This window comes from Sorghum bicolor, chromosome 4 (assembly GCF_000003195.3).
Source record: "Sorghum bicolor cultivar BTx623 chromosome 4, Sorghum_bicolor_NCBIv3, whole genome shotgun sequence".
NCBI classification, from domain to species: Eukaryota; Viridiplantae; Streptophyta; class Magnoliopsida; order Poales; family Poaceae; genus Sorghum; species Sorghum bicolor.
Genome location: NC_012873.2, coordinates 66,366,329 through 66,388,466, shown reverse-complemented (window position 1 = coordinate 66,388,466; position 22,138 = coordinate 66,366,329). Strand labels below are relative to the sequence as shown.

The 22,138-nt window shown below is 48.1% G+C and overlaps 3 protein-coding genes across 4 annotated transcripts; 1 reads left to right on the top strand and 2 right to left on the bottom strand.

The window, feature by feature from the left end:
- Positions 535–8,005, bottom strand: LOC8081988. The gene is made up of 4 exons (XM_002452933.2): positions 6,385–8,005; positions 4,296–5,300; positions 3,799–3,900; positions 535–2,495 (listed from the first exon to the last, which is right to left on the bottom strand). The coding sequence occupies exons 1-4, from the start codon at positions 7,774–7,776 to the stop codon at positions 945–947; spliced, it is 4,050 nt and encodes a 1,349-aa protein (XP_002452978.2). The 5' UTR covers positions 7,777–8,005; the 3' UTR covers positions 535–944.
- LOC8082742 (DEAD-box ATP-dependent RNA helicase 1) lies at positions 7,966–15,325 on the top strand. The gene is made up of 10 exons (XM_002454658.2): positions 7,966–8,313; positions 11,178–11,412; positions 11,543–11,797; positions 12,404–12,555; positions 12,722–12,899; positions 13,005–13,192; positions 13,806–14,010; positions 14,484–14,589; positions 14,701–14,868; positions 14,994–15,325. The coding sequence occupies exons 1-9, from the start codon at positions 8,177–8,179 to the stop codon at positions 14,802–14,804; spliced, it is 1,560 nt and encodes a 519-aa protein (XP_002454703.1). The 5' UTR covers positions 7,966–8,176; the 3' UTR covers positions 14,805–14,868; positions 14,994–15,325.
- LOC8081987 (transcription factor bHLH82) lies at positions 17,317–21,332 on the bottom strand. 2 transcript variants are annotated; one of them, XM_002452932.2, is made up of 7 exons: positions 20,797–21,332; positions 20,618–20,695; positions 20,231–20,404; positions 19,813–19,878; positions 18,870–18,935; positions 18,676–18,744; positions 17,317–17,872 (listed from the first exon to the last, which is right to left on the bottom strand). In XM_002452932.2, exons 1-7 carry the CDS (start codon positions 21,175–21,177, stop codon positions 17,525–17,527), a joined length of 1,182 nt encoding a protein of 393 aa, XP_002452977.1. In that variant the 5' UTR covers positions 21,178–21,332; the 3' UTR covers positions 17,317–17,524. The 2 variants fall into 2 exon arrangements, with proteins under 2 accessions (XP_002452977.1, XP_021315043.1); XM_021459368.1 differs by having other exon boundaries at positions 20,618–20,683.

The following is a 22,138-nucleotide window of genomic DNA, read 5'->3' as shown; positions in this document are numbered from 1 at the left end:
CTAAAACGGCTAGGTGTAACAAACGTTTGAGGTCTGTCCATACTTGTTTCGAAAAAGGGCAGTTGAGACATAGATGGTTTGGTGTCTCTGGTTCCATCCCACATAATTTGCAGACAGGATCATTCGACCAGTTGCGCTTGATCAAATTGTTGGCAGATCCGATTTGAAGGATGTTTCAGCAGGCTGAAATTGGCACCAATTTGGAGAGCACAAGCTGTGCCCAAGTGTCGATTCTTTGCCATCACTGTTAGTGACTTGAGTATATTTAGATATTCAGTTTTGACTTTCATACCACGACTGTTTGTTTCCAAATCGAATTCACAGTTGAAAAGCGTGTGTTTTAGTCTTTTCGACACAAAAGAACCGGGATGTAGATCAAGAACATCAATGGCAAAGCCAAGCATAAGCAAAACACGTAATTATGCTAAGACATACAGCAGCAGTACGGGGCAGGTCACTGATGCAGGCTAATCATGTGAGCCCTTGTTATTTTTTCTGTTTGCGAAGACATTGTATCATCCTGTTGCAGTGAAGTAAAAGATCATGCAAAGTCATCTACCCACATTCTTTAACCTCTCAATCTGTCACACAATATCACTGAGAGAGAATATCAACATCACAGACAGTAACTGAATAGGAGTACCTTGGAAGTTTCAGACTCCCTGTTCTGAACTTCTGGTTTCTGAATATCTGATGAGAGAAATTGAATAGATTACAGAGTTTCTTCATTATCCTGAAGACCTGACCAAAATGAATGCACGATACTTCAAGTAGTACATGTTAGTACTCAATTTTCCAACAGAACATGACCTAAGTCAATCGATGAGCCACAGAGTTCTCAACGACCAGGTTAGGTTAGTGAATCAAAACTAGTAAGGGCAAGCAATCTCAACGATCCGAAGCATGAAGTCTTGACGACAGCGACACCATCCTGCAGTAAATATTCAACGTCCATGGCGACGGGTGATTGGGAACTCTTGCTCGCACGGCCGGCACCACCGGATACTCGCCGCCATGATCCACTTCGGGTTGACCAGAAACTTGCAGTTGTCCCGTGCCCACCGCGCCTTGTCAGTCCCTGGATCCAGCGCGACAACATGGGTGACCGTGGCGTCCGCGTCGGCCGTGCAGACGGCGCCCAGCTGCTCGGCTAGCTTCCACATGGGGTGGTCCCCAGCGACGCCCTCGAGCGGGATGACCCGGCTGAACGCCACCGTGCAGCCGCGCAGCACCTCGCTCCGCACGGCCCTGATCACCTCCCTGACGTCGGAGAAGCGGCCGCCGAGGACAGAATCGAAGAACCCCTGGTGGACGCGCGTCAGGACCTGGAGCGCCACGGCCAGCGCGCCATCGTGTTCGCGCTCGTCGCGCCTCAGCTCTGCCAGGGAGCTCACCCCGCAGCCGTACGTCCGGCAGCTATCGGCGAAGTAGAGGTACCGGTCCATCACGATAAGGTTCTCCTGGTGCTCCGGCCAGACATGGCTGGAGTCGTCGAGGATCACCACCGCGGCGGCCTCGGCGCCCGGGACGACGTCGAGGCTCTTCCTGTCCCGCCTGGTGGACTCGTCGCTCGACACGACCCTGCCGCCGAAGTAGGCGCCGTCCGGGTCCAGCAGCTTCACGACCGCCCTCGCGTAGCCCCGGTCGCCCAGTGTGTACACGGACATCTCGAACATGGCGCTGGCTTGCTCCAGGAAGCCCCGCGCGAACGGGCGCAGCTTGGTGAGCATGCGAAAGCGGGCGCGGCCCAACCGGAAGAGGCCGGCGGTGGGGTCACCCTTGGTGTGCCGCGTGAGCCCGTTGGCTTGCTCGGCGGGGGAGAGGTCGTCGAGCCCCGTGGAGTTGAGCAGCGTGTGGTCCAGGTCGAGGATGAGGGTCAGCTTCCTCGCGCGCAGTAGGGTCTCCAGATCGGACACGCGGGGGATGCTCGTCGTCATCGAGGCCGGGACCGCCGCGGGGCCCTCGCGGTCGCGGATCTTACTAGGCGCGCCTCCTTCCGCGCTCCCCTCCTCCTTCGTCCCGCCCAGACCCAGGAACGAGAGCACGCGGCGCGAGGGGCAGGGGGCGACGGGAACTCTGGGGGCGGCTCCTTCCGCTTCGGTGTCCTCCTCCATTGCCCCGCAAACGAATCCGGGGTGCGGCGGGCAGTGCGCGTCGCCGTCGCCGTCGCCGTTCCCTCCTTGCTTGATCGTGCTCTTGCGGCGGCGAAAGCGGCGTCGGCGGGATCCTCGTCCTGCCATCGAGGCGGCTACCGTGGAACACCAAAACGAAGCGAGCGCGGGCGTTGGAGCGGCGGCCGTGGAAGGCAACTGTTGCTGTGCCGCTGCCCGTCTTCGCGGCTCCTTGCACTGGAAGCCGCCACTTCGGATGGAAAAGGGAAAAGCGAGGCGCAACTCTCCCAGTTGTACCCGAGGCCCAGTAGAATGCAGCCCAACCCACCCAGCCAACCAACGCAACCTCCCCCGCTTGTCCCGTGCTCCTCGCCAGCGCTCACACTGCATGGCATAGGACACGGCATACACTGCAGTCTTGTACTTAAAATTGTATTATCATTATAATTTGCAACACAATAATTGATATATCTTGTTGGCCTGGTGGTAAGCATCTTGTAGTTTGAGTAGAAGGTCAATGGTTCAAACTTCTGCAGCTTCATTTTTGTTTATACTTTCTATTTTTGTGCCCCTTTTAAAAATTAACTATAGATAATATAATTCTTTCTTCAAGTCTTCCTATTTTCATCCCATCTTCTTGTGTCTTGTGAAACCTTAGTTTCAAGCTATGTACAATGTCATTTTTAAATTTAATTTCTATTTAATTTTGTCTCCTTTAAAAATAACTATATATATAATGTACTTCATCTTTTAGTTTTCTATTTTCATCCCCTCTTGATTTGTCCCACAAGACCTCACATGTTTCTTTGTTTTTGTTTTTTCATTTTTTATCCCATATAGATATTATAACTATAAATAATTTGTTTTGTCATTTATTTTGCATTTTTTTCATAACATCTTTATTGTGCCATGTGAGATACTCCATGAAATGGGATGGAAATTTATAGCTATGCATTAAGCCTGGGCATTCGGGTTACCCGTTTTTTTCAAGTTGGGTAATTCAAAATTCGGGTAACGAAAATTATTACCCGATATTAGTCCCGAAAAAACACTACCCGTAATTTCGGGTACCCGATAATTCGGGTTCGGGTATTCCCGATTTACACGAATTTTCAAAAAACAACACAATACGCAAAATTTCAATAGCAATTTATATATAATTTCAGCAGCAATTTGTATATAATTTCAATAGCATTTTGTAGAGAATAATATATTACTAGCACGTGTTCAAATAAAGAGAATTATGTTCTATTAAATTGATATGTTCTAATATTTAACTAACAACACATGATAAATACAAAGATATAGACAAATATTTGGGTAATTCGAGTACCGGAGGATATTACCCGAATTACCCAAACTAATTTCAGGTAATCAAAATTGCTATCCGAATTTAGGATCGGGTACCTCAGGTTCGGGTAATTCGGGTCCGGGTTCGGGTATCGGGTGATTTGCCTAGGCTTACTATGCTAATGTCTTGTTCCCTTTACAAAGTATGAACTCCAACATTAGTTTCTTGGTTTCTTGAAATTTTATCATATAATGGTCAAATTTAGAAAAAAATGACTCTACAAAATTCTTGAAATGACTTACGGAAGTACTACGGTGTCTACTTTGCAAAAAAAATTTTGGAACTAAACAAGGCCTTGGTTTCTCGTCTCGAGACAACCAGCTGTGCGTGACTGACCTCGCCGCTGCCACCGTGCTGCAGCCTCCGGAGGTGATCAGCATTTGGGACGATGTCGCGCAGCCAGCAGAGTGGATCCCGGTGACGTCCAACATCGTGCCGCTGGGCAGTGGCAAGATGTTCATTGCCAAGTTGGTATACAACGACAAAATAATTACCGCAAGAGCACATGAATTTGTTGCTGAATACTGGCCTGGTCTTTGAACCGAGTCCGATAATTGGAGGTCACCTTCCGTTCTTCCGTCTAGAGCATGTACACAGCCCAAAGGCAAACGGAATTACGGAACAGAGCACTGCGGTCACCAAACCGAGTCCGACAATCCGAACGTCCGAGGCTCCATTGCACGATTCGATTCGTAAAGAAGCTTCTCCAGCCAGGCTAATAAAAGGAGGCGGCGCCCTGCGCTTCTCTCCACCAAACCAAAGCCTTCAGCAAACGAACGCAAGGTTCAAGACACCAAGCCCACGCGACACGAACACCGTCTGCCGCCGCGCACGTGTAAACCGAAGAAATCATGGCGATCCACAAGCTTGCACGGACACTGGCGATCTTGTGCCTCGCCGTCCTGCTGCTTCTCCTGCCGTGCGCGGCTCGCCCCATCTCCGAAACGAGCACCATCGACGGCAGCCGGAGCAAGCACCTGCCACTTCGTGGATCGATGCTGCGCGGCCCGGAGAGCGTCGCCTTCGACGGCGCGGGCGCCGGCCCTTACAGCGGCGTCTCCGACGGCCGCGTCCTCAAGTGGAACGGGTTCGCCCGCGGCTGGTCGACATACGCGTACAGCCCGGGCTACGACGCCGAGGCCTGCACCGCGTCCAGGGCTCGGCCGGCGGAGCTCACCGAGAGCAAGTGCGGCCGCCCGCTGGGCCTGCGGTTCCATCGCCGGTCGGGCAACCTTTACATCGCGGACGCGTACAAGGGGCTGATGCGCGTCGGCCCGGGCGGCGGCGAGGCGACGGTGCTTGCCGCGGAGGTCGACGGCGTGCCGCTCCGCTTCACCAATGGCGTCGATGTGGACCAGGTCACCGGGGACGTGTTCTTCACTGACAGCAGCATGAACTACCCGCGGTCGCAGCACGAGAGGGTGACGGCCACCGGCGACTCGTCCGGCCGCCTCATGAAGTACGACCCCAGGACGGGACAAGTCACCGTGCTGCAGGCCGGCATCACGTACCCCAATGGCCTCGCCATTAGCGCCGACAGGACACACCTCGTGGTGGCGCTCACTGGGCCGTGCAAGCTGATGAGATATTGGATCAAGGGTCCCAAGGCGGGCACGTCTGAGCACCTCGCCGACTTGCCAGGCTACCCTGACAATGTGAGGGCCGACGGCAGAGGCGGGTTTTGGGTGGCGCTGCACAGGGAGAAGATGGAGCTGCCCTTTGGTCCGGACAGCCACCTGCTCGCGGTCAGGGTCGGAGCCGACGGACAGGTGGTCCAGGTGATGAGAGGGCCCAAGAGCGTGAGGCCGACGGAGGTGGTGGAGAGGGAAGGCGGCAAGCTATACATGGGCTCGGTAGAACTACCATATGTCGCCGTTGTTAGGGAATACTAGATTACTAGTTACTTCGATTTGTAATTGTGTTTTTTGTTTGGAATTTTATATAGGTCGTGCTATGTTTTAAGGGCATAATTTTTAAATTTTTTTAACTCTAACCTTGCTGAAGTTGGGTAAAAAAAAAGTAAAAAACACGTGGCATCCTTGATTCAGGCAGAAAAATTCGAGTGAGGAAAAACTTTGAATCATATTTGAAGCATATCTGTCCAAAGCTGACGAATACACAATCATCATCTAGGAATTTTAACTGCGGTACATTGAGCCATACTAACATGCGTGATGTACTAGATCATCATCAAAATATATGCATTCTAACATAGATAGAAAGCGCACTGCATCATTAACAGCATCAGGATGATTTCATAGTTCAGACTCGGTGCTGGAATCGAACACCTGACACTGACAGTAACTGAACAGAATGACATTCCGCTGAATCTACTGAACCGAGACAGTCACCACTACAGATTTTTCCAACAGAGATTGGCCGGAGTGAATCAACAAAGGCTAACCGCTTCAACAATTCTCAGCAATCGGGGAAACACATCCCAGATTTGTATTGTAATTTGCAAGTGCAACTTCAGTTATGCACTGTTCAAGGAAATTCGAAGCACATCCAGAGTCAAGACCCAATGAGAAGCTGAAAACACAATGCGGTCATCATCTCAAGAAAATTTAACTGCAGCACAGCAAGCCATCAACGCTGAGATTAACCGTGGGCATGTCAGTATGTCACATATGTCTCTACCAGTAGACATCATCAGAGTTTTTTCATTTTTAACAGTAACAGACAGAATGATCTCATCGTTTCAAACTCGATCGGTTCTGGGAATTGAGATCGAACACCTGACAGTAACTGAACAGAATGACGTTCCGCTGAAAAACCTGAAACTACTGATTTTTCCAACAAAGATTGTCCGGAGTGAATCAACAAAAGACTAGCATCGACGAGCTGATGCATTCAATTCTCTAAGGCACGAAGATTAACAATGCCATTACCGAAGCCGCACGACGTGACGCCGTTCAATTAACTCGCACGGGCGGTCACCGGGAAATCTCGCTCGTCTACCCGGCACCACCGGAAATTCACCGCCTTGATCCACTCCGGGTTGACGAGAAACTTGCCGTGCTCCCGCGCCCACTGCGCCTTCTGGGTCCCCGGATCCTCCGCAACGACATGGGTGACCGTCTCGTCGACGTCTTTCTGGCAGGCGGCGCCGAGCCGCTCGGCCAACGTCCACATGAGGGTGTCCTCGGGGAAGTCCTCCATATATTCCTCCAGATAGCTGAACACCACCGTGCACACGGGCAGCACCTGGCGCCGCACCTCCGCGATCACCTCCCTGACATCCGCGCGGTCGTCGTCGAAGAAGGCCTGGTGGATGCGGTTCAGGACGCCCAGCACCACGGCAAGCGAGCCGTCGTGCTCCCTCTCGTCCCGGGCCTGCTCCGCCATGGAGGGGATGTTGTAGCGGAACTTGCGGCAGGTGCAGGCGAAGTAGTGGTACCTGTCCATGAGGATGAGGTTGTCCTGGTGCCCCGGCCAGGCACTGTCCGTGTCGTCGAGGATCACCACCGCGGCGGGGTCGGCGCCCGGGATGACGTCGAGGCTCTTCACGTCCCGCTGGGTCGACTCCTTTCTGGACACAACCCTGCCGCGGAAGTAGACGCCGTCCGGGTCGAGAAGGTCGATGACCGCCTTGGCGTAGTCTTGTCTTCCCAAGGTGTACACGTGCATCTCGAACCTGGAGCTCGCCTGGTCCAGGAAGCCTCGCACGAACGGCCGCAGCTTGGTGAGCATGCGAACATTGTCGGAGTACTCCAGCCGGAAGAGTTCCATGTGGAGCTCGTCCTCGGTGTCGGGCGTGAACCCGTTGCGTTGCTCCAGGGCGGAGAGGTCCTGGAGCCTCGTCGAGTTGAGCAGCGTGTGGTCCAGGTCCAGGACGAGGATCAGCTTCCTCTCCCTCTTGAGGGTCGCCATGTCGGACGCGATCGCAATGCTCGTCGCCGGAGCGTCGTCGATGTTCGAGACCGTGACTCCGGAGGCGCTTCCTCCCGCGTCCTCCTCGGTCGCCCCGCACCGGTAGCAGAGACCCAGGACGAACTCAGGGTGCGGGGGGCAGCGCGCGGCGTCGTCGTCGTTGCCACGGTCGTCGCCTTCTTCGTTCATCATCCGGTGCCCAACGGCGGTCCCGGGAGCATCTCCTTCCGTGTCCTCCTCCTTCACGCAGCGCGCTTCGTCGTCGTTGCCGTCGGCGTCTCCTCCTTGCTTCATCGTCTCGTGACCAACGGCGACTCCGGGAGGACCTCTTTCCGCGTCCTCCTTCTTCGCCCCGCACAGGAAGCAGAGCCCGCCGACGAACCCAGGATGCGGGGGGCAGCGCGGGACGTCGTCGCCGTTTCCTCCTTGCTTTTGCTTCATCTCGCTTATGGCGGCGGTGGCGGGATTCTCCCGGCGAGCGGGGGTTGGGTTGAGGAGGTGGTCGGTGAGCCGTGGCAAAATGAAATAGGCGCGGGTTGGGGCGGGCGGGCGGCGTGCCTCCCCTGGTTTTGTACTACCTGGGAATTCCTTGTAACTGCCGTCGCGTGGAAGCGCGGAACGGTCGAAGCCCAACTGAAAGAAGCCCACCGGCCCACCAACTACGGCCCGTTCTGAGCCCTAGTTTGCCGCAACGCCGCCACCAATTCGCGGCTCTCGTCGCCGTCGAAGAGTCGCAGCCACCTCCCCGTCCCCCGCGCGCGCCGCCTATCACCTGTGCTCCTCGCCGGCTTCGACTCCTCCTCCGATTTGTCATAGCCACCTGAGGTGGGTTCAGTCGCTGATGGTGGCCATGGTGAGGAAGGACGAGGAAGAGGGGCCGGCGGACCGCGTGCCACACCTGCCGTGGATGCGGTGCCCCGTCGACATCGACACCTTCTCCGGCTGTCCCGTCACACAGCTCCCCCGTCTCGACCCGAGGTGCACTCCCATGCTCCAGTTGCCCATGTGATCGCTTCGACTAGCGACTAACTAGTTTTGGTTGCTGCCCAGAAGCAACTGTTGCCCTTTTTTTTGTGCTGTTCGTGAGCGGGTGGGAAATTACAGTGCGGATACTTTTTAGTTCACTCTCGAGGAGTTAGATTTTTTGTGGTCATGGAATTTAGCTTGCCTTACTTGGTTGCACGCAGAAACTGTAGTGTTGGATGGTGGCTATTGTTTCTGTGATTCGTCAGGTCTCTTTCAAGTTACAACTGTACTGACAAAAAATCAAATGTGTGTATGGACTAGCATGACAAAAGAGCCTAAATAAACGGCAATGCTAAAAATAAAGTGAGGATGAACAAACCTCGGTGTCATTAGCTCGTGTATTGATGGAAAACTGAATCAGTGCCATTGCAAGGTGACCTGAAAAAGGAGGATGACGCTGCATGGGCAACCAGTAGAGTAGTTTGTGGAGGAGTTAGCTTCTGTAAATCATAAATTGTTGATCCATATAGCCGCACTATGGAAACATTATTTTGAGGATTATCCTAGAAAAATATGTAGGTCTAATCAGTCCCTATTTACTATATAGATTTACTGCATGGAGCATACCAAAATTATGACAGAGTATGTTTGTCTCTAGAAGAATGGTTGTAATGATCAAATTGAGTGCAATTATTCATATGCAAGGATTATGTAACTTCCTAATTTAGTAGGCTTGGTAGTACAAATCCACTTCATTGGAATCTTAGATAAAAGAACCCATACTCCATGTTAGAAGCAGAGCCATTGATCTGACCACTTCATTATAACAACATAGAAGTGATTAAGTTGTAGAATTTCAATACAGACCTTATCCTTTAAACAACCTAAAACTGGAGAGTAGCATCTTCATGGTTCAACTTGAACCTAAATATAAACTGTCTCGAGACCTTGTTATATGCATGCGGCCAGAACAGGATAGCGGTGTAACAACTTATCGTGAATCTGTACTGACAAGCAAGTTACTGAAAAACAACTCACAACCTTCCTTTCTTTCCCCTCCCCCTTCAGGTTTTAATCTAGCTTCCTTAATATATATACACTTTCTCTGCACATGGATATGAAGTATATGGCAGATGTTAACAAAGAACGGAGATTGTGTAGGAACAGGAAGTAAAGGCCATATAAACATAGTCAGTGTATTTAGCTATAGTTGAGATTGTGTATTAATAGGAGACAGTCAAATGAAACTATTTATATGCATAGCTTCTTACAATCGCCTGCTCCTACCTGATCACCACCTGTAGGTCCCCAGCCACCGGTGGCACACCACAATATCCTCCACATACCACAATATCGTCCACATGGAGCAACCTGCAATTGACATTACAATAAGATGAATCCATTCTTTCAAATCTCAACTAATGCAAAAAAAAAAAGAGCAAGCACAACCAACAAATCTGACAAAACTGCAAAGGTCCATGAAATTGGCAGGAGAAAGCAGAAATGAACAATGCAATGGCACTGTCAATCAATCACTTGTTCCTCCCAAATCACCACCCACAAGCCATCAGACCTGCTAATGCTGCCTGCTGCCTGCTGCCTGCTGCCAACAAACAATGCTGCACGCGCACAACCTGGCCATCAGTAACACCACTGCCACACCACAGCATCATCCATCAGGAACACCTTGCAGTCTAGCATTGCTTAAGAACCCATCAATCCTCTGCATCTCATTTGACTGCAAAAATGAGCAAGCACGAGAAACAGACCTGAGAAGAACAGTGAAGACAAAAAATATAAAGGAGGAATTCTACTGTTGACCATGACCAACGGGAAGGGAACTGGGATTGGAGAGACATACCATGCAGAATAGCCAATGACTCATCTGCTGAGGAGTAGAGCGATGAATGGGTGTGCTGCCAGAAAGGTCGTTGGACCTGCTGGCCATGCTGCCATCCCCATACATGCGCCGATGTTAGGGCAGCTCAGCCCTACCTCCCATGGCTGCATGCCAGGCCCTAAACCCCGCTGTGCAACCTGCACCTCCCCTAGCCCTACATAGCGTAGCACCACAGGCTGTCCGCGCCTCTGCTTGGGCTGATGGGACGAGGCGTAGATGTAGCGAGTGAGGGAAATAGGAGATCAGATAGAAACCAGGGTGCACATTGAAAAAATGGGTCATTGGGTTGACACACCTCATGGCGAGAGGAAGGGAGGCTGACGTGGTGCCATGGGATGGGAGCTGGGGCGTCAATGGAGGTGTGGGGAGGAGGAAAGGTGGGAGGCAACTGTGTGCAGGATGGACGGCGTGGAATTTTCTAGCTTAAGGAGATATTTTGGAGCGTAACGGGTGCAGTGACTAACACATGGGCCGCGCTAGCTGGGCAGGAGGATGAGGAGCGCTTGCAATCAGGGGCGAAGCTACATTGTCACTAGGGGGTGCAAATGCACCCTCCAAAAATTATAAAAATAGTGATTAGGTCCAAAACTTCACTATATATGCATCTCGCACGGAAGATGTCTATGCACCCACAAGCTAAGTGCACCCCCCTCTAATTTGCTCTAGCTTCGCCACTGCTTGCAATGCACCGTTTGATTGGAATCAGATGCATGTCATAATTTTTGCTAACGGGGACCAATGGACTAGCCGCTGAGAGCTGCTGCTCTCTTGAGTAGAAATAGGTTGCATTAGCAGTTGCATGGTGGCACTCAGCTCAGTGGCTTGTTACCTTAGCATTTTGGTTCGCTCGCTATAAGTTTTCAAATGTATTTTCAGTGCAGTTAATTTATCAAGCTAGGAAAGTGTCCCTTATGGTGATGTATTAGAAATAAGTAAGCTAGAAGAGTGTCTGATGGGTATGTTTTTACCATTGTAGACTGGCAGAGGCTTTGCAGAGAATGGGAATTGAATCGTTTTTCCCGGTTCAAGAAGCAGCTTGGCTGGAAACAATTGGTCCTGGTGCTTTTGAGAGGGATATCTGTATCAACTCCCCAACTGGATCTGGCAAAACTCTTGCTTATGCCCTACCTATTGTGCAAATGCTCTGCAAACGGAAAGTAAGGTGCTTACGAGCTTTGGTTGTGCTTCCTACACGCGATTTAGCCTTGCAGGTTTGTGCGATTTCAGTGTCTTTTTGAAATTTATCTTTCCTATAATCCATGCTTCAACATTTGAGTCAGACACTTATCCATTTTATTGTAGTCCATTTAGCAAATTTAAGTACTGTTTTTTCAATTTCAGGTTAAAGAGGTTTTTGATGCTATTGCTCCTGTGGTGGGCTTGTCAGTAGGTTCAGCAGTTGGTCAATCATCAATAGCAGATGAAGTTTCTAGACTTGTCCAGAAGCCCAAACAAGAGTTTTACCCAACTATTGACGAAGAATATGTCCAAATGGAACCACAGACTAAAATTGATATATTGGTGGCAACCCCTGGAAGACTGATGGATCACATTAACATGACAAATGGTTTCAGTCTGGAGCATCTTCAGTACCTGGTAGGCTTATTGGAATTTTATTGCATAATTCATTCTACATCTCAATGCTTTGCCTGCTTACATTGTGGATACTGCTTGTTTCCTCTGAATCTACTGCCCTCCTCCATGGAATTGTCTGTTTAAGCCTGAAAAATTGCTGTAGTATGTGCACGCTTATTAGACTGTACGCAAAAAATGTAAAAGGAACATGACATGTAAATTTTTAGTGAGATTACGCTCTGGAAGACTGGAACTGAATTTCGACCAGATTATTTACAGTTTGCTTTGTGCCTGGTTTATATTCATATATACAGCATTGCATATGATATAGTGGCATTAATGCATTATTTATCCTGGGCTAGTTAGTAACAATGCAAAGTTCCCAGATTACCTCTTACTCTAGATCCTTGCTGTGTATGCCTTTTGGAACCATGGAACTTGCAACACAATTTAACATATGCTGCCCTTGTTGTTTCCATGGAATTGTTGGACTTGGAAATTGGAATGCAGCAATCTGTAGTATTTGTCTATACATAAGTTTTGGCATTTATGAGACTGCTTTAACCTTATCGTGACTATACTTTTCCAACTTACTAGCTTGTCATATTTCACTTATTATGGATTCAGGTCATTGATGAGACTGACAGAATGTTAAGAGAGGCTTATCAATCCTGGTTGCCAACAGTGATCCAACTTACACACTCAATTGGCCAAGACCATTCCTGGCATGACATTGATGGGAAAACTCTACTTCATCCATTGACTACTATTAGAAGATCGTAATTCCTAGTCCTAATTACATTCTTGTGTATTTTCCTCTTTCAGCAATGATCACATTTCATACTTATATAATCGCAATCCTGTCCTTCTCTGCCATATTAATAGTTTAAGGTAGTGCACTATATTTTGGCTGAGGATTTAGTTAACCTACTATGTATCTTGTAGGGGTGTGGAGCGTGGGTTTAAAGGTAAATGCTATCCAAGATTGGCGAAGATAGTTTTGTCTGCTACACTGACTCAAGATCCTAGCAAGCTATCACAACTCGAATTGCACCATCCCTTGTTGTTGAATAGTGGGAAGAAGCGTTATAGAATTCCTACAAAACTTGAGTCCTACAAACTGGTTTGTCTCTTATGTATTTGTAGCTCATTTACCTTAGGTGTAAAATTACTGTTGGGAACTCTGTGGTGCATACTCACTCAGATTTGTTCTATGTTGCTATTGCAGATCTGTAAATCAAACTTAAAACCACTCTCTCTCATCGTTCTTCTCCAAGAACTGCAAGGGAATAAGTGCTTAGTTTTTACCTCATCTGTGGAATCAAGTCACAGACTAAGCACTTTACTGTGTTTTTTTGAAAACTTACCCTTTAAATTCAGTGAATATTCACGCTTGCAGCGTGAATCTACTCGAAGGTAAGCTATCCACATTACAATTCCATGCATATTCACGTTTGAGTTGTGGCCTTGTAGCTGTAGGTGAGTAGCAATATCAAGTTTTTTTTTCCTGCTCGAGCGCACAGAAGAACTGCAGATATTAAGAGGAAAAGGAGTCCAAGATGACTCATACTGGCCACATACAAAACTAGCGTGTAGCGCCCACCAGGGCCATGCTAGTTACATGAGCAATCACCAGAAAAAATAAGCCCATGATCAAGATTGTAAAATTAAAAGAATGGGAATGCCTCTTCATGGGTCTGCCTTACTTAAGTACTGTTGTGGGTTATAATTTTTTGGTTCACATGAATGTGAATTAAAATTATATATTGAAGTTGAACAAATTCTCACCTTTAGACATTAGTAGTTATGGGATGTTATAACCATAAGCTAGGTCCATGCGGAAGGTTAAATTAAGAACAGGTCATGAATTAGGAACAAATCAGATAAAATATTAGATTATCTAGATAGGAAAGTGATGGATTTTTTAATGAAACTAGGGATGAATATCAAGTTTGTTTCTATAATAATAGAGATTAGTATCTTATGCGACCATTCCGATACCATAATATTAGTTGAATCTCTCTTGCAGAAAGACACTGGAGGCCTTCAAGGAAGGAAAAATCGATGTTCTAATTGGCACGGATAGAATGGCTCGTGGAATACATATTGATGGTTTAAGATATGTTATCAATTATGATATGCCACCATATGTGAAAACATATATACATCGAGCGGGTCGGACTGCTAGAGCAGGGGAATCTGGTTCCTGCTTCACCTTCTTAAGAAAGCATGAGGTAATGGCATAATGCTCTGCCGGACAATAATAGGTAGCTTTCTCATGCAAAAGTTGCAGTGAGTTGATTTATTAACATGCCTGTTATTATATATGTAAAAAAATCTGCAATCTCGTTCTCATCCCAGTACAGCATCACTGTGGTTAGACACATAAACTCCGAGTATTTCTTGCCCTGGTGAATGTCAGTTTAATATCATATGATTTGGAGTAGAAAGATGTTACTGGGGCACTGCTCTGTACTAACTACTAAACACGGGGACTTCTGGATTTACCTTAGGACTTAAGAATACATAAAACACTTTGATGTCCATTATAGGGTGAAGCATAACTATGTAGTGGATACTACCAAATGCCTCCTTTATAACCAAAAGAACCCCCAAACTGGATAATCATACCCAAAACACTTCCAATTAGAATATCCAGCATGATTGTTTTATGTCTATCTCAGTTGCTGAATCAAATCATTTGTAGGTTAAAACTTTTGACAAAATGCTCAAGAAGGCAGACAATGCTAGCTGCAGTCTTCATTCATTGCCTGAGGAATCAATAGAAACACTTCGTCCAACTTTCTCCAGTGGTGAGATAATGGTCCTTCTGTACTTGGAATATGCTGGTTTTTGGTTACCTGTCATCCATTTTAATGCTACACCCATTAACCGTTTTTATCTTCTTGTTCGGTTTTTAAAAGCTCTGAGGAAACTGGAAGAATCACTGGAATCAGAAGCAGCAAAGAAATCTAATTTAGGAGATAAAATGCCAGGTGCTTCTAAACGGAAGAGATCAAATCAGTAATGAAAGCAATAGTGCTTTAGTTCTAACGTCTTGACATTACACCTGCATTTTCTACAGAGTATTGGTGAGACCTACTTTCTGAGATGTCGTGCAAATTTTTTCTACAGTACCATTTTTTTGTATGTTCAGTGTCATGATGCTGGCATACATATGATTTGTCCTTCAATTAATAAGACGATCCATCAACAGGGAAGAAATGTGAGGAGGCAATTGAGTCCCAGTTCAAAGCAGCTAGAATGGGACATGTTAAACCTACAATTTGAAGCATGCTTGGCTTTTGTTAGTCAAATTTGAGCCTGGTTATTCTGGCCTGGGCTTGAAAATTTGAGCCAAATATTTGGTCAACCATTTTACTTGTTAATTTAATCAACCCTTAGAAGTTAGATCAAATAGAGTTCTGTTAATTTTCTGCTTTCTTTATTTGTTTGTATCTCTTATAAGGTATTACAGTTCAGACATTTTGTTCTCCACTAACAAAATATGGTTTTATATGGTATTGTTGCTTGACTGAAGTCATGTTATTCTTCTGTTTTCTATTGCGCCATCAGACCTTTACTGCCTTATGCCTTGTGGGGAATGCCCTGTCTCGAAAGCTTTTGAATTCACAAATATAATGAGAGTGAGTCCATAAAGTTTGTGTAGAAATATCTTCCAGTTGTGCGAGGAGAGTTTTACAATCAGCATATAACTAATGACTAATGAGAAATGAAAAAAAAATCCAGCATCTTTTCTTTAAGTATACTTATCTACTAGTAGTCAGCACTGACTTGTTTAGCTGTTCAGATTTTTGAGGATGAAACCTTCAAGGATCCTACCTGTTCAGAAGATCTAATGTTGAGTGCAGTAGTAGTTTCACAAGCATAGCCAACTACTGCTAGGATTAATACTTCTCTTTCTGGCTGCCAGCATATATAGCTTGTCGATTATCCTACTGGTCCCAAGTTTTCTAAGATACCCGTGATCTTATAGGTTGTTCTCAGCCCCAACAATTCTGTAGCCGGGTCATGGTTCATCATGGATACCCAAAGTAAGGGCGATGATTTCATACGTCTGCTGTTCATTGTGCTGTCCCATCTCCAAACAGCTTTCGCCATGCCTGCAACAGGCCGATCCATTTTGATGAATGGTACAGTAAATTTCTCAGCCTTGGACAGTTGGAAAAGTACCCTTATCTTCCTTGTGTGGTGTTCATCATTCACTGTGCATTTATGGCTGGAAGGAAGCCACCCAAAAGGAAAGCTGACTACATTCACCTCAATATATCGGCACTCTCATGGCCTTTCAGTTATGCTTTACGTTTGGCATATCCCTTTTCTGTCTTTGTCAGGCCCGTGGTTTTCACTCAATTATTTAGCGACATTGATTGGGAAATGTCAAAGTAAACAGATAACTCAACTGAAAAACCCAATTTTCCTTTTGTTCCACCTTTCAACATGTTTTTTTTTTGTTTCCCCTGAGGGAGATCTCATCTGCGTGCATCATTGCAAATTTTGCAGTCCTGTGGTCCAATTCTAGACTACCTTGTACCTTTTCTTGTATGGCCCTTGTTCACTAGAGCTGTCACTAGAAGTTTTCGTTTTCTTAAACCACGATGAAAGATGCCCTTCATTTACTTCACCAACGTGGGTGCATCTCCTGCTGGGATCCTTGAATCCGTTGATCTTGGCTCCCCGATTTGTTTACTTGCAGCCAGCCCATCGTGACGTGCGGATTGAAGGCAGGGAGGGAATATTGCCAGTTTGCTTCTCAGTAGCCTCTCGTACCATCCAACCGTGTGTCGTCGCCTGCGCATCAATCGGCAATCGCTAATGCTGCATCATCACAGTTTTTGGGGGTGGTTAGAGGAAACTACCTGTATGATCTCTTTGCCGTCTGAAAGGATACATGATCCTTCCCAAACACACCCTTGGCTGAAACTGCCAGGGTCCAGTATTTATGCAACTACAACTACATGTATGTTTGCAAATGGAGCATTACATATGTGTTTTCGAATAAGAGCATTCAAGGTTTCAAACCATTAGGCACTCGCAAACACACCGTACATCTGTAAGCAGACACGCCTACAAAAGAAGCACCTTATCTGTCCTTCCTCTATAGTATTACATCAGGGAAGACTTTATGTGTGCTTAGCTCTAAAGTACCCGCTCTTATATCTAAGGTTATCTGGTGGTCCGAGAAGCACCTAATTTCAGCAGTGGAGAGGAGACCTTGCCGCTCATCATCATCTGTGACTGTGATGAAGCAGCTCATTTGATAATTCTCAACATACTCTTTCATTTTGTTGACCAGCTTTGCACTTGATACCACCCTAATCTCATCTCATTTGATCAATTTGTACCCGAGCTGGGATATGAATATGATCCCTTCGGACCAATAATTTTGATTCCTCCTCACCTCCACGGCCACCACCTAACAAGAGCAGACACGACAGCTTCGCGACAAATTTAACAGAAAAGAAAAGCTACGGATCACAGGAGCAGCTCAGTCATCAGGCCCAAAAGGAGAGGAGGGGAGAGGTAAAGAGGCCAGGAAAGCTATTTTACAAGAACATGAAAAGATGGAGCTAAAGGTTGCATGATTAAACATCATTTCTTATAAACAAACAAAAGGGGGGCAGGAAAGGTGGAGGGGAAAAGCCCTGCTGGGCCACTTGACAATTCCAACCCTACAACAAGACCTCCCTTCTGAACACACAACCTCTCAAGACAAGAACACTGCCTTCACTGCTTACCGCCATCCTTGATGGTCCTGGAATCATCACCACCGTTCACCAGTGGCGGCGACGCAGGGCTACCGCCGTCGTGCAGGGGACCCCTAGCGCCTCCCATTGCACCCATGGAGGGGCGAGATAGGAGGGACGACGATGTGGCGGAGGAGATGGCTGAGGCGAGAGAGATCGGCATCAGGCAGAGCCCCTTGCCCTGCAGGTACTGCATGGCGGTGCCCATGTCCTCCTCCATCAACCTGGCCACCTGTTGCTCCGTCACCTGCAGGCTGCCACCACCATTCTCACCGTTGGCGGCATTGCCATTTCCGCTGTCGCTTGTGCCATTTCCGTTCCCATTGCCCTGCAACAGGGATTTGAATTTGATTCTACTGGCGATTTGGCTGATGCACAAGATAATAAAAACTGATGTGCAGTTTGCCACTCATCAAGATAATAAAGATTGCTGATGGGAATTTTATCTGATTTGGTTTGGTTGACCTTATAGCAGCGGGAGCATGTTCAGGAGTTGGGGATTCGATTTCTCCTTAGTGGGTTAGTAGCTCCTACAGCTTAAATGCTTGATCAGTACCATGTTATCACTTTTCAGGCGTGTTTTTCCTTTTTGGCTCGAGCCCTTAACAACAAAGATTCCTACATACTTTTTTCCTTTGTGTTGGCCACTAATGCTTGATAAGTTCCTTAAGCAAAGTTATGCATGGGACATATCTCCTTTTGATTTCGTGCAAATCTGTAAGCATGCTGTTTGGTTTTAGTAGCTCTTTTGGGTGTCTTTTTAGTCCTCGAATGCTAAAGCTAGAATCTGAAATAAGATCTCTATATATTTATTTGCTATTGGATAGACTTGATCAGGGATCAACTTTAGACCAATTTAAACAATTTTGGATGGGCCAAATGATGGTTAAATTGTTCGGAATAGCAACTTTAAAGATGACAAAAGTATGGGTACCTATTTGCACCTAACCAATGGACAATGGTCAAAAGGATAACCTTTTCCCTGATCGCTTTGTGCTTCAATGAACATCATTAGAGCATTTCAGGATTCAACATACTTGGCCCACAAAGTTTAGTTGTATCAATTGGTGGGTCGTTGCTAGCACTATAATTTTCAAAACAGAAGAGCATATGACGCAACAATAGGTATACCTCTGATGCCATGCTAGCAACTAGAGGGCCGACGGCTGTAGCTCCGCCTAATCGGCTCATGCTAAGAACCTGCAAGAATGAGGAACATCTGAGGAGTCATGAATTTGGACAAGTTTTTGAGTGCCCAAATCATGAGAAGAATTTAGGAACTCATCCCAACAGTAACCTAGCTAGGTGTAGGAAAGCAGAGATACCTTGACTTGAAGCTGGAGGAACTTCACATAATCAATGATCTCGTCAAGCATCGATGCCTTGTCGGTCTGCAATGCAAACAAAATTCCATATGATATATGATCATTTCAGCGACAGTGATCTTATGTCCACTCTTAGTTTGTGCTATGGAAGCTCTATCGACTAAGACAGGACGAGCGATGTTTTTATTCCAAAGGGCAGAAGAACAACGTTCATTGTAGCTTCATGATACTCTAACAGTGACCGCAAGTTGTTCCAAAAAGGATATCCAATGTGCCAGTAGAGGCTTCCGGAACAACAGTGGCACGTGGTGTTCGTGGGGAACAGAAGAAGCAGGCGTGTTAGACAAATGCCCATGTCTCCAGCTATAGTGTTTTGCAAGGTATGTCTGGAAGTTCATGCGTAGCTGTGTATTTTATACCGAGCCTAGTTAACCTATCCAACCCTCGTGAGCTAAACTAATTCAGGAATCATCTTGTGTCTTCCCAATGATCGACATCCCCCAGATAATGTCATATTTAAGCTATTTCACATGCTGTTGCACTAGCTGTTCATCGGCAGTGGAGCTTTTAGTAAAATCAGAAGTCCAAATCCTCCAATGGAGGTCCGACACATGGCGTCCAAAAGTTAGTAAATTGGGCAATGCACAACATGCCTCAATTACCATGTTTTTCCTATTTTGTGAGGCACTCATCATTCTACCGATCTTATCTTACATATAGGAGAGCACAGCACGCTATACTAAAAGAAAACAAGTCAAGATAGCGTATCAGCAAAGACTGAATTTAAGGGAAAAATGCACCCATACAGCACGCAAACAGTGCAAAAAAAGAAGAAGGATTGCATCCTCACCACATTTCAGGGAAAGCTTCCCTGCTACTTTGTTCAAAAGAAAGGGCAAAGGGAGGAAAAAGAAGGGAGAAAAGAGAGGAAAATCTGGCATACCTTGTTGGCGTTAGGGACCAGCTCCTGCAACGCCTTCATCCTCTCCGCTATCCTCTCCCTCCGGAGCTGCAACAAACGCGTGGCCACAGCGTGAGCGAGAAGACACAACTGAAAGTATATATGAAACTGATCGGCAAAGACCCCAAAAGAGTTCGTCAGACAGCTCATCTCTGATTCTAATCTCTGCTGTATCTGAACACCGAACCACAATTCAATTTGTGGCCAGGCCGAAGTTTGCAGTTCAAATTGGAGCAGTGGAATTGAGGTCTGTGGCTGGCAGGTCAAAACTATAAGGTCCAAGAATTGTGGAGCTCCAGGTACAAGAACACCACAACAGCACAGAGCAGACATACACACAGTGATGCAGAGGCATTAAAAAATGGGAGAAGGGAAAGGTGATGGAGGGAGAGTGGCGTACACGTTCGGCGATGCTGTGAGGATCAGTGGCTTGCCCCCTCTTGGCCCGCTGGCGCTGCTGCCGCGGCGGCGCGGCACCTCCTCCGGCCGACGCCGCTCCGGCGGCCGGCGCCGGCGCACCACCCGCGGCCGCCGCGCCTCCCCCGAAGCTCTGCGCCGCCGGCATTGACCCGCCCTTTCACCAGTCACCACACGAGGAGAAGAAGGCACGGTTTTTTCAGTCCGATTGATTGATCAGCCAAGACAAGACAGAAAACGAACAGTAGCTTTGGCGCCATGAATGGAGCAGCAAAGTGATTGTGGAGTAAAACTGCGAGTGCAACTCTTTTTTTTTTGTGATTAAATGAACCGGACGTGGGCACGGGTAGTGGCCGGTACGGCGGCGTACCTGCCCGAACGGCGGCTGATGCACGGCGGCATGCATCCCAGCGGCTCCGAACCCGTTGTACAGCGCCTGGTCAGCTCCCTGCAAAACGCGGGACACGTCAACGGCGCGCGGGCAAAACGAAGGGGAGCTTTGGAGCGGAGAGCAGGCACGCGGCCGGCGCGGAGCAGAAAGGATCTCACGGTGGCATTGGGGGACTTGAAGGCGGCGTCCATGTCGTCCCTGGCGCGGTCGGTGAAGAGCGGCAGCGGCATGAACCCGGCGTCGTCGCCGGCCCCTCCCCCGCCGAGGCCGTGCAGGTCGCTGAGGTGGAGCATGAGGGGCTTCTCCCCGGCGCCGGCGCCGCCGCCGCCGATCTGGTGGTGGCGGAGGCGCGAGGCGAGGAGCGCGGCCTCGTCGTACGCGGCGGCGTCCTCGGGGACGGCCCCCGCCCCCGCGGGGAGCTCCCACGGCGACTTGCCGGAGCCGAGGTCGGACCACGCGGCCGGCAGCGTGGACAGCATCTGGTCGAAGAAGTCGTCCTGCCCACCGCCGCCCTGCATTTCGCGGCCGCTCGGCTGCATATGGGTGGCCTGTGCGTGGCTGTGGCGAGGCGCGGCGCGGCGCGGCTCCCTTCCCTTCCCGACCTCTTCTTGGTCGGGGGAGGGGAAGCGAGAGGGAAGGGAAGAAAGGCGTGGCTGGCGTTGGAATGGAAGAGTAGAGAAGAGAGGAGGGAGGGAGGAGAGGGGGGTTGGAGTGTGGCGGGGTTTTATAATCGCGCTTTACGTGTTGGTGTCGTGAAGAGGGAAGGAAGGCCCTTGGCTTATCTGGGATTTCGGTACGGGTCCCTTCCCCTGGCTCCGCCAGTTTTGAATTTCGGGTCCCCTTCCGTGAAGATGGATCGCATTGCAAACTGCAAAGATCCATGGCATGATCCACGACCCAATCCTGTTCCTGTGTCCAAGAGGCCAACACGCAGCGGAACAGGAGTTTACTGGCACTGATGGACACGGGAGCGTACTACTACGGTAGCTGCTAGTATATTTTAGCTGCTTGCTAGTGTGTTTGTTTGTTTGGTTGTTGCCTGCAATCACATCACAAGATCGTCACCCATGGGACTGGACTGAAGAAGCTGATGTCAAGTCATCAGGTGAGAGTGAGAGACTTGGAGTGAGTGATGAGTGTGTGAGGCTAATTGGCACCGCTGTCAGGGTCTCCACTGTCGCTTCAGCCCTGTGTTGTTTGCTTCTTCTGAAGTCTGATGATCTCTAATCTCCCGGCCCTCCACCGCTGCTACTACAACGACGATGAACAGAACAGCGGAATTCGCCGATCGAATTCCTTGCAGGCCTTGTTTAGTTCCCTAAAAATTTTGCAAAATTTTTCAGATTCTCTGTCACATAGAATCTTTAGACGTATGCATGGAGTATTAAATATAGATGAAAATAAAAACTAATTGCACAGTTTGGTTGGAATTGACGAGACGAATCTTTTGAACCTAGTTTGTCCATAATTGAACAATATTTGTCAAATACAAACAAAAAT

Excerpts from the sequence above, each read along its gene's own strand:
- LOC8081987 (XM_002452932.2), bottom strand. The coding sequence starts at position 21,177 with ATGCAGCCGAGCGGCCGCGAAATGCAGGGCGGCGGTGGGCAGGACGAC. Across the intron at positions 20,696-20,796 it reads TCAAGTCCCCCAATGCCACC|GGAGCTGACCAGGCGCTGTA; the intron begins GTGAGATCCTTT and ends CGCGTTTTGCAG. Across the intron at positions 18,745-18,869 it reads TCCTCCAGCTTCAAGTCAAG|GTTCTTAGCATGAGCCGATT; the intron begins GTATCTCTGCTT and ends TCATTCTTGCAG.
- LOC8081988 (XM_002452933.2), bottom strand. The coding sequence starts at position 7,776 with ATGAAGCAAAAGCAAGGAGGAAACGGCGACGACGTCCCGCGCTGCCCC. Across the intron at positions 5,301-6,384 it reads CGGTGACCGCCCGTGCGAGT|CTTGCCGCCTTCCCTCTCCA; the intron begins TAATTGAACGGC and ends GCCCATGTATAG. Across the intron at positions 3,901-4,295 it reads ATGATTTCTTCGGTTTACAC|CGGCACGATGTTGGACGTCA; the intron begins GTGCGCGGCGGC and ends GCCACTGCCCAG.
- LOC8082742 (XM_002454658.2), top strand. The coding sequence starts at position 8,177 with ATGGTGGCCATGGTGAGGAAGGACGAGGAAGAGGGGCCGGCGGACCGC. Across the intron at positions 11,413-11,542 it reads CACGCGATTTAGCCTTGCAG|GTTAAAGAGGTTTTTGATGC; the intron begins GTTTGTGCGATT and ends TTTCAATTTCAG. Across the intron at positions 13,193-13,805 it reads CAGCGTGAATCTACTCGAAG|AAAGACACTGGAGGCCTTCA; the intron begins GTAAGCTATCCA and ends TCTCTCTTGCAG.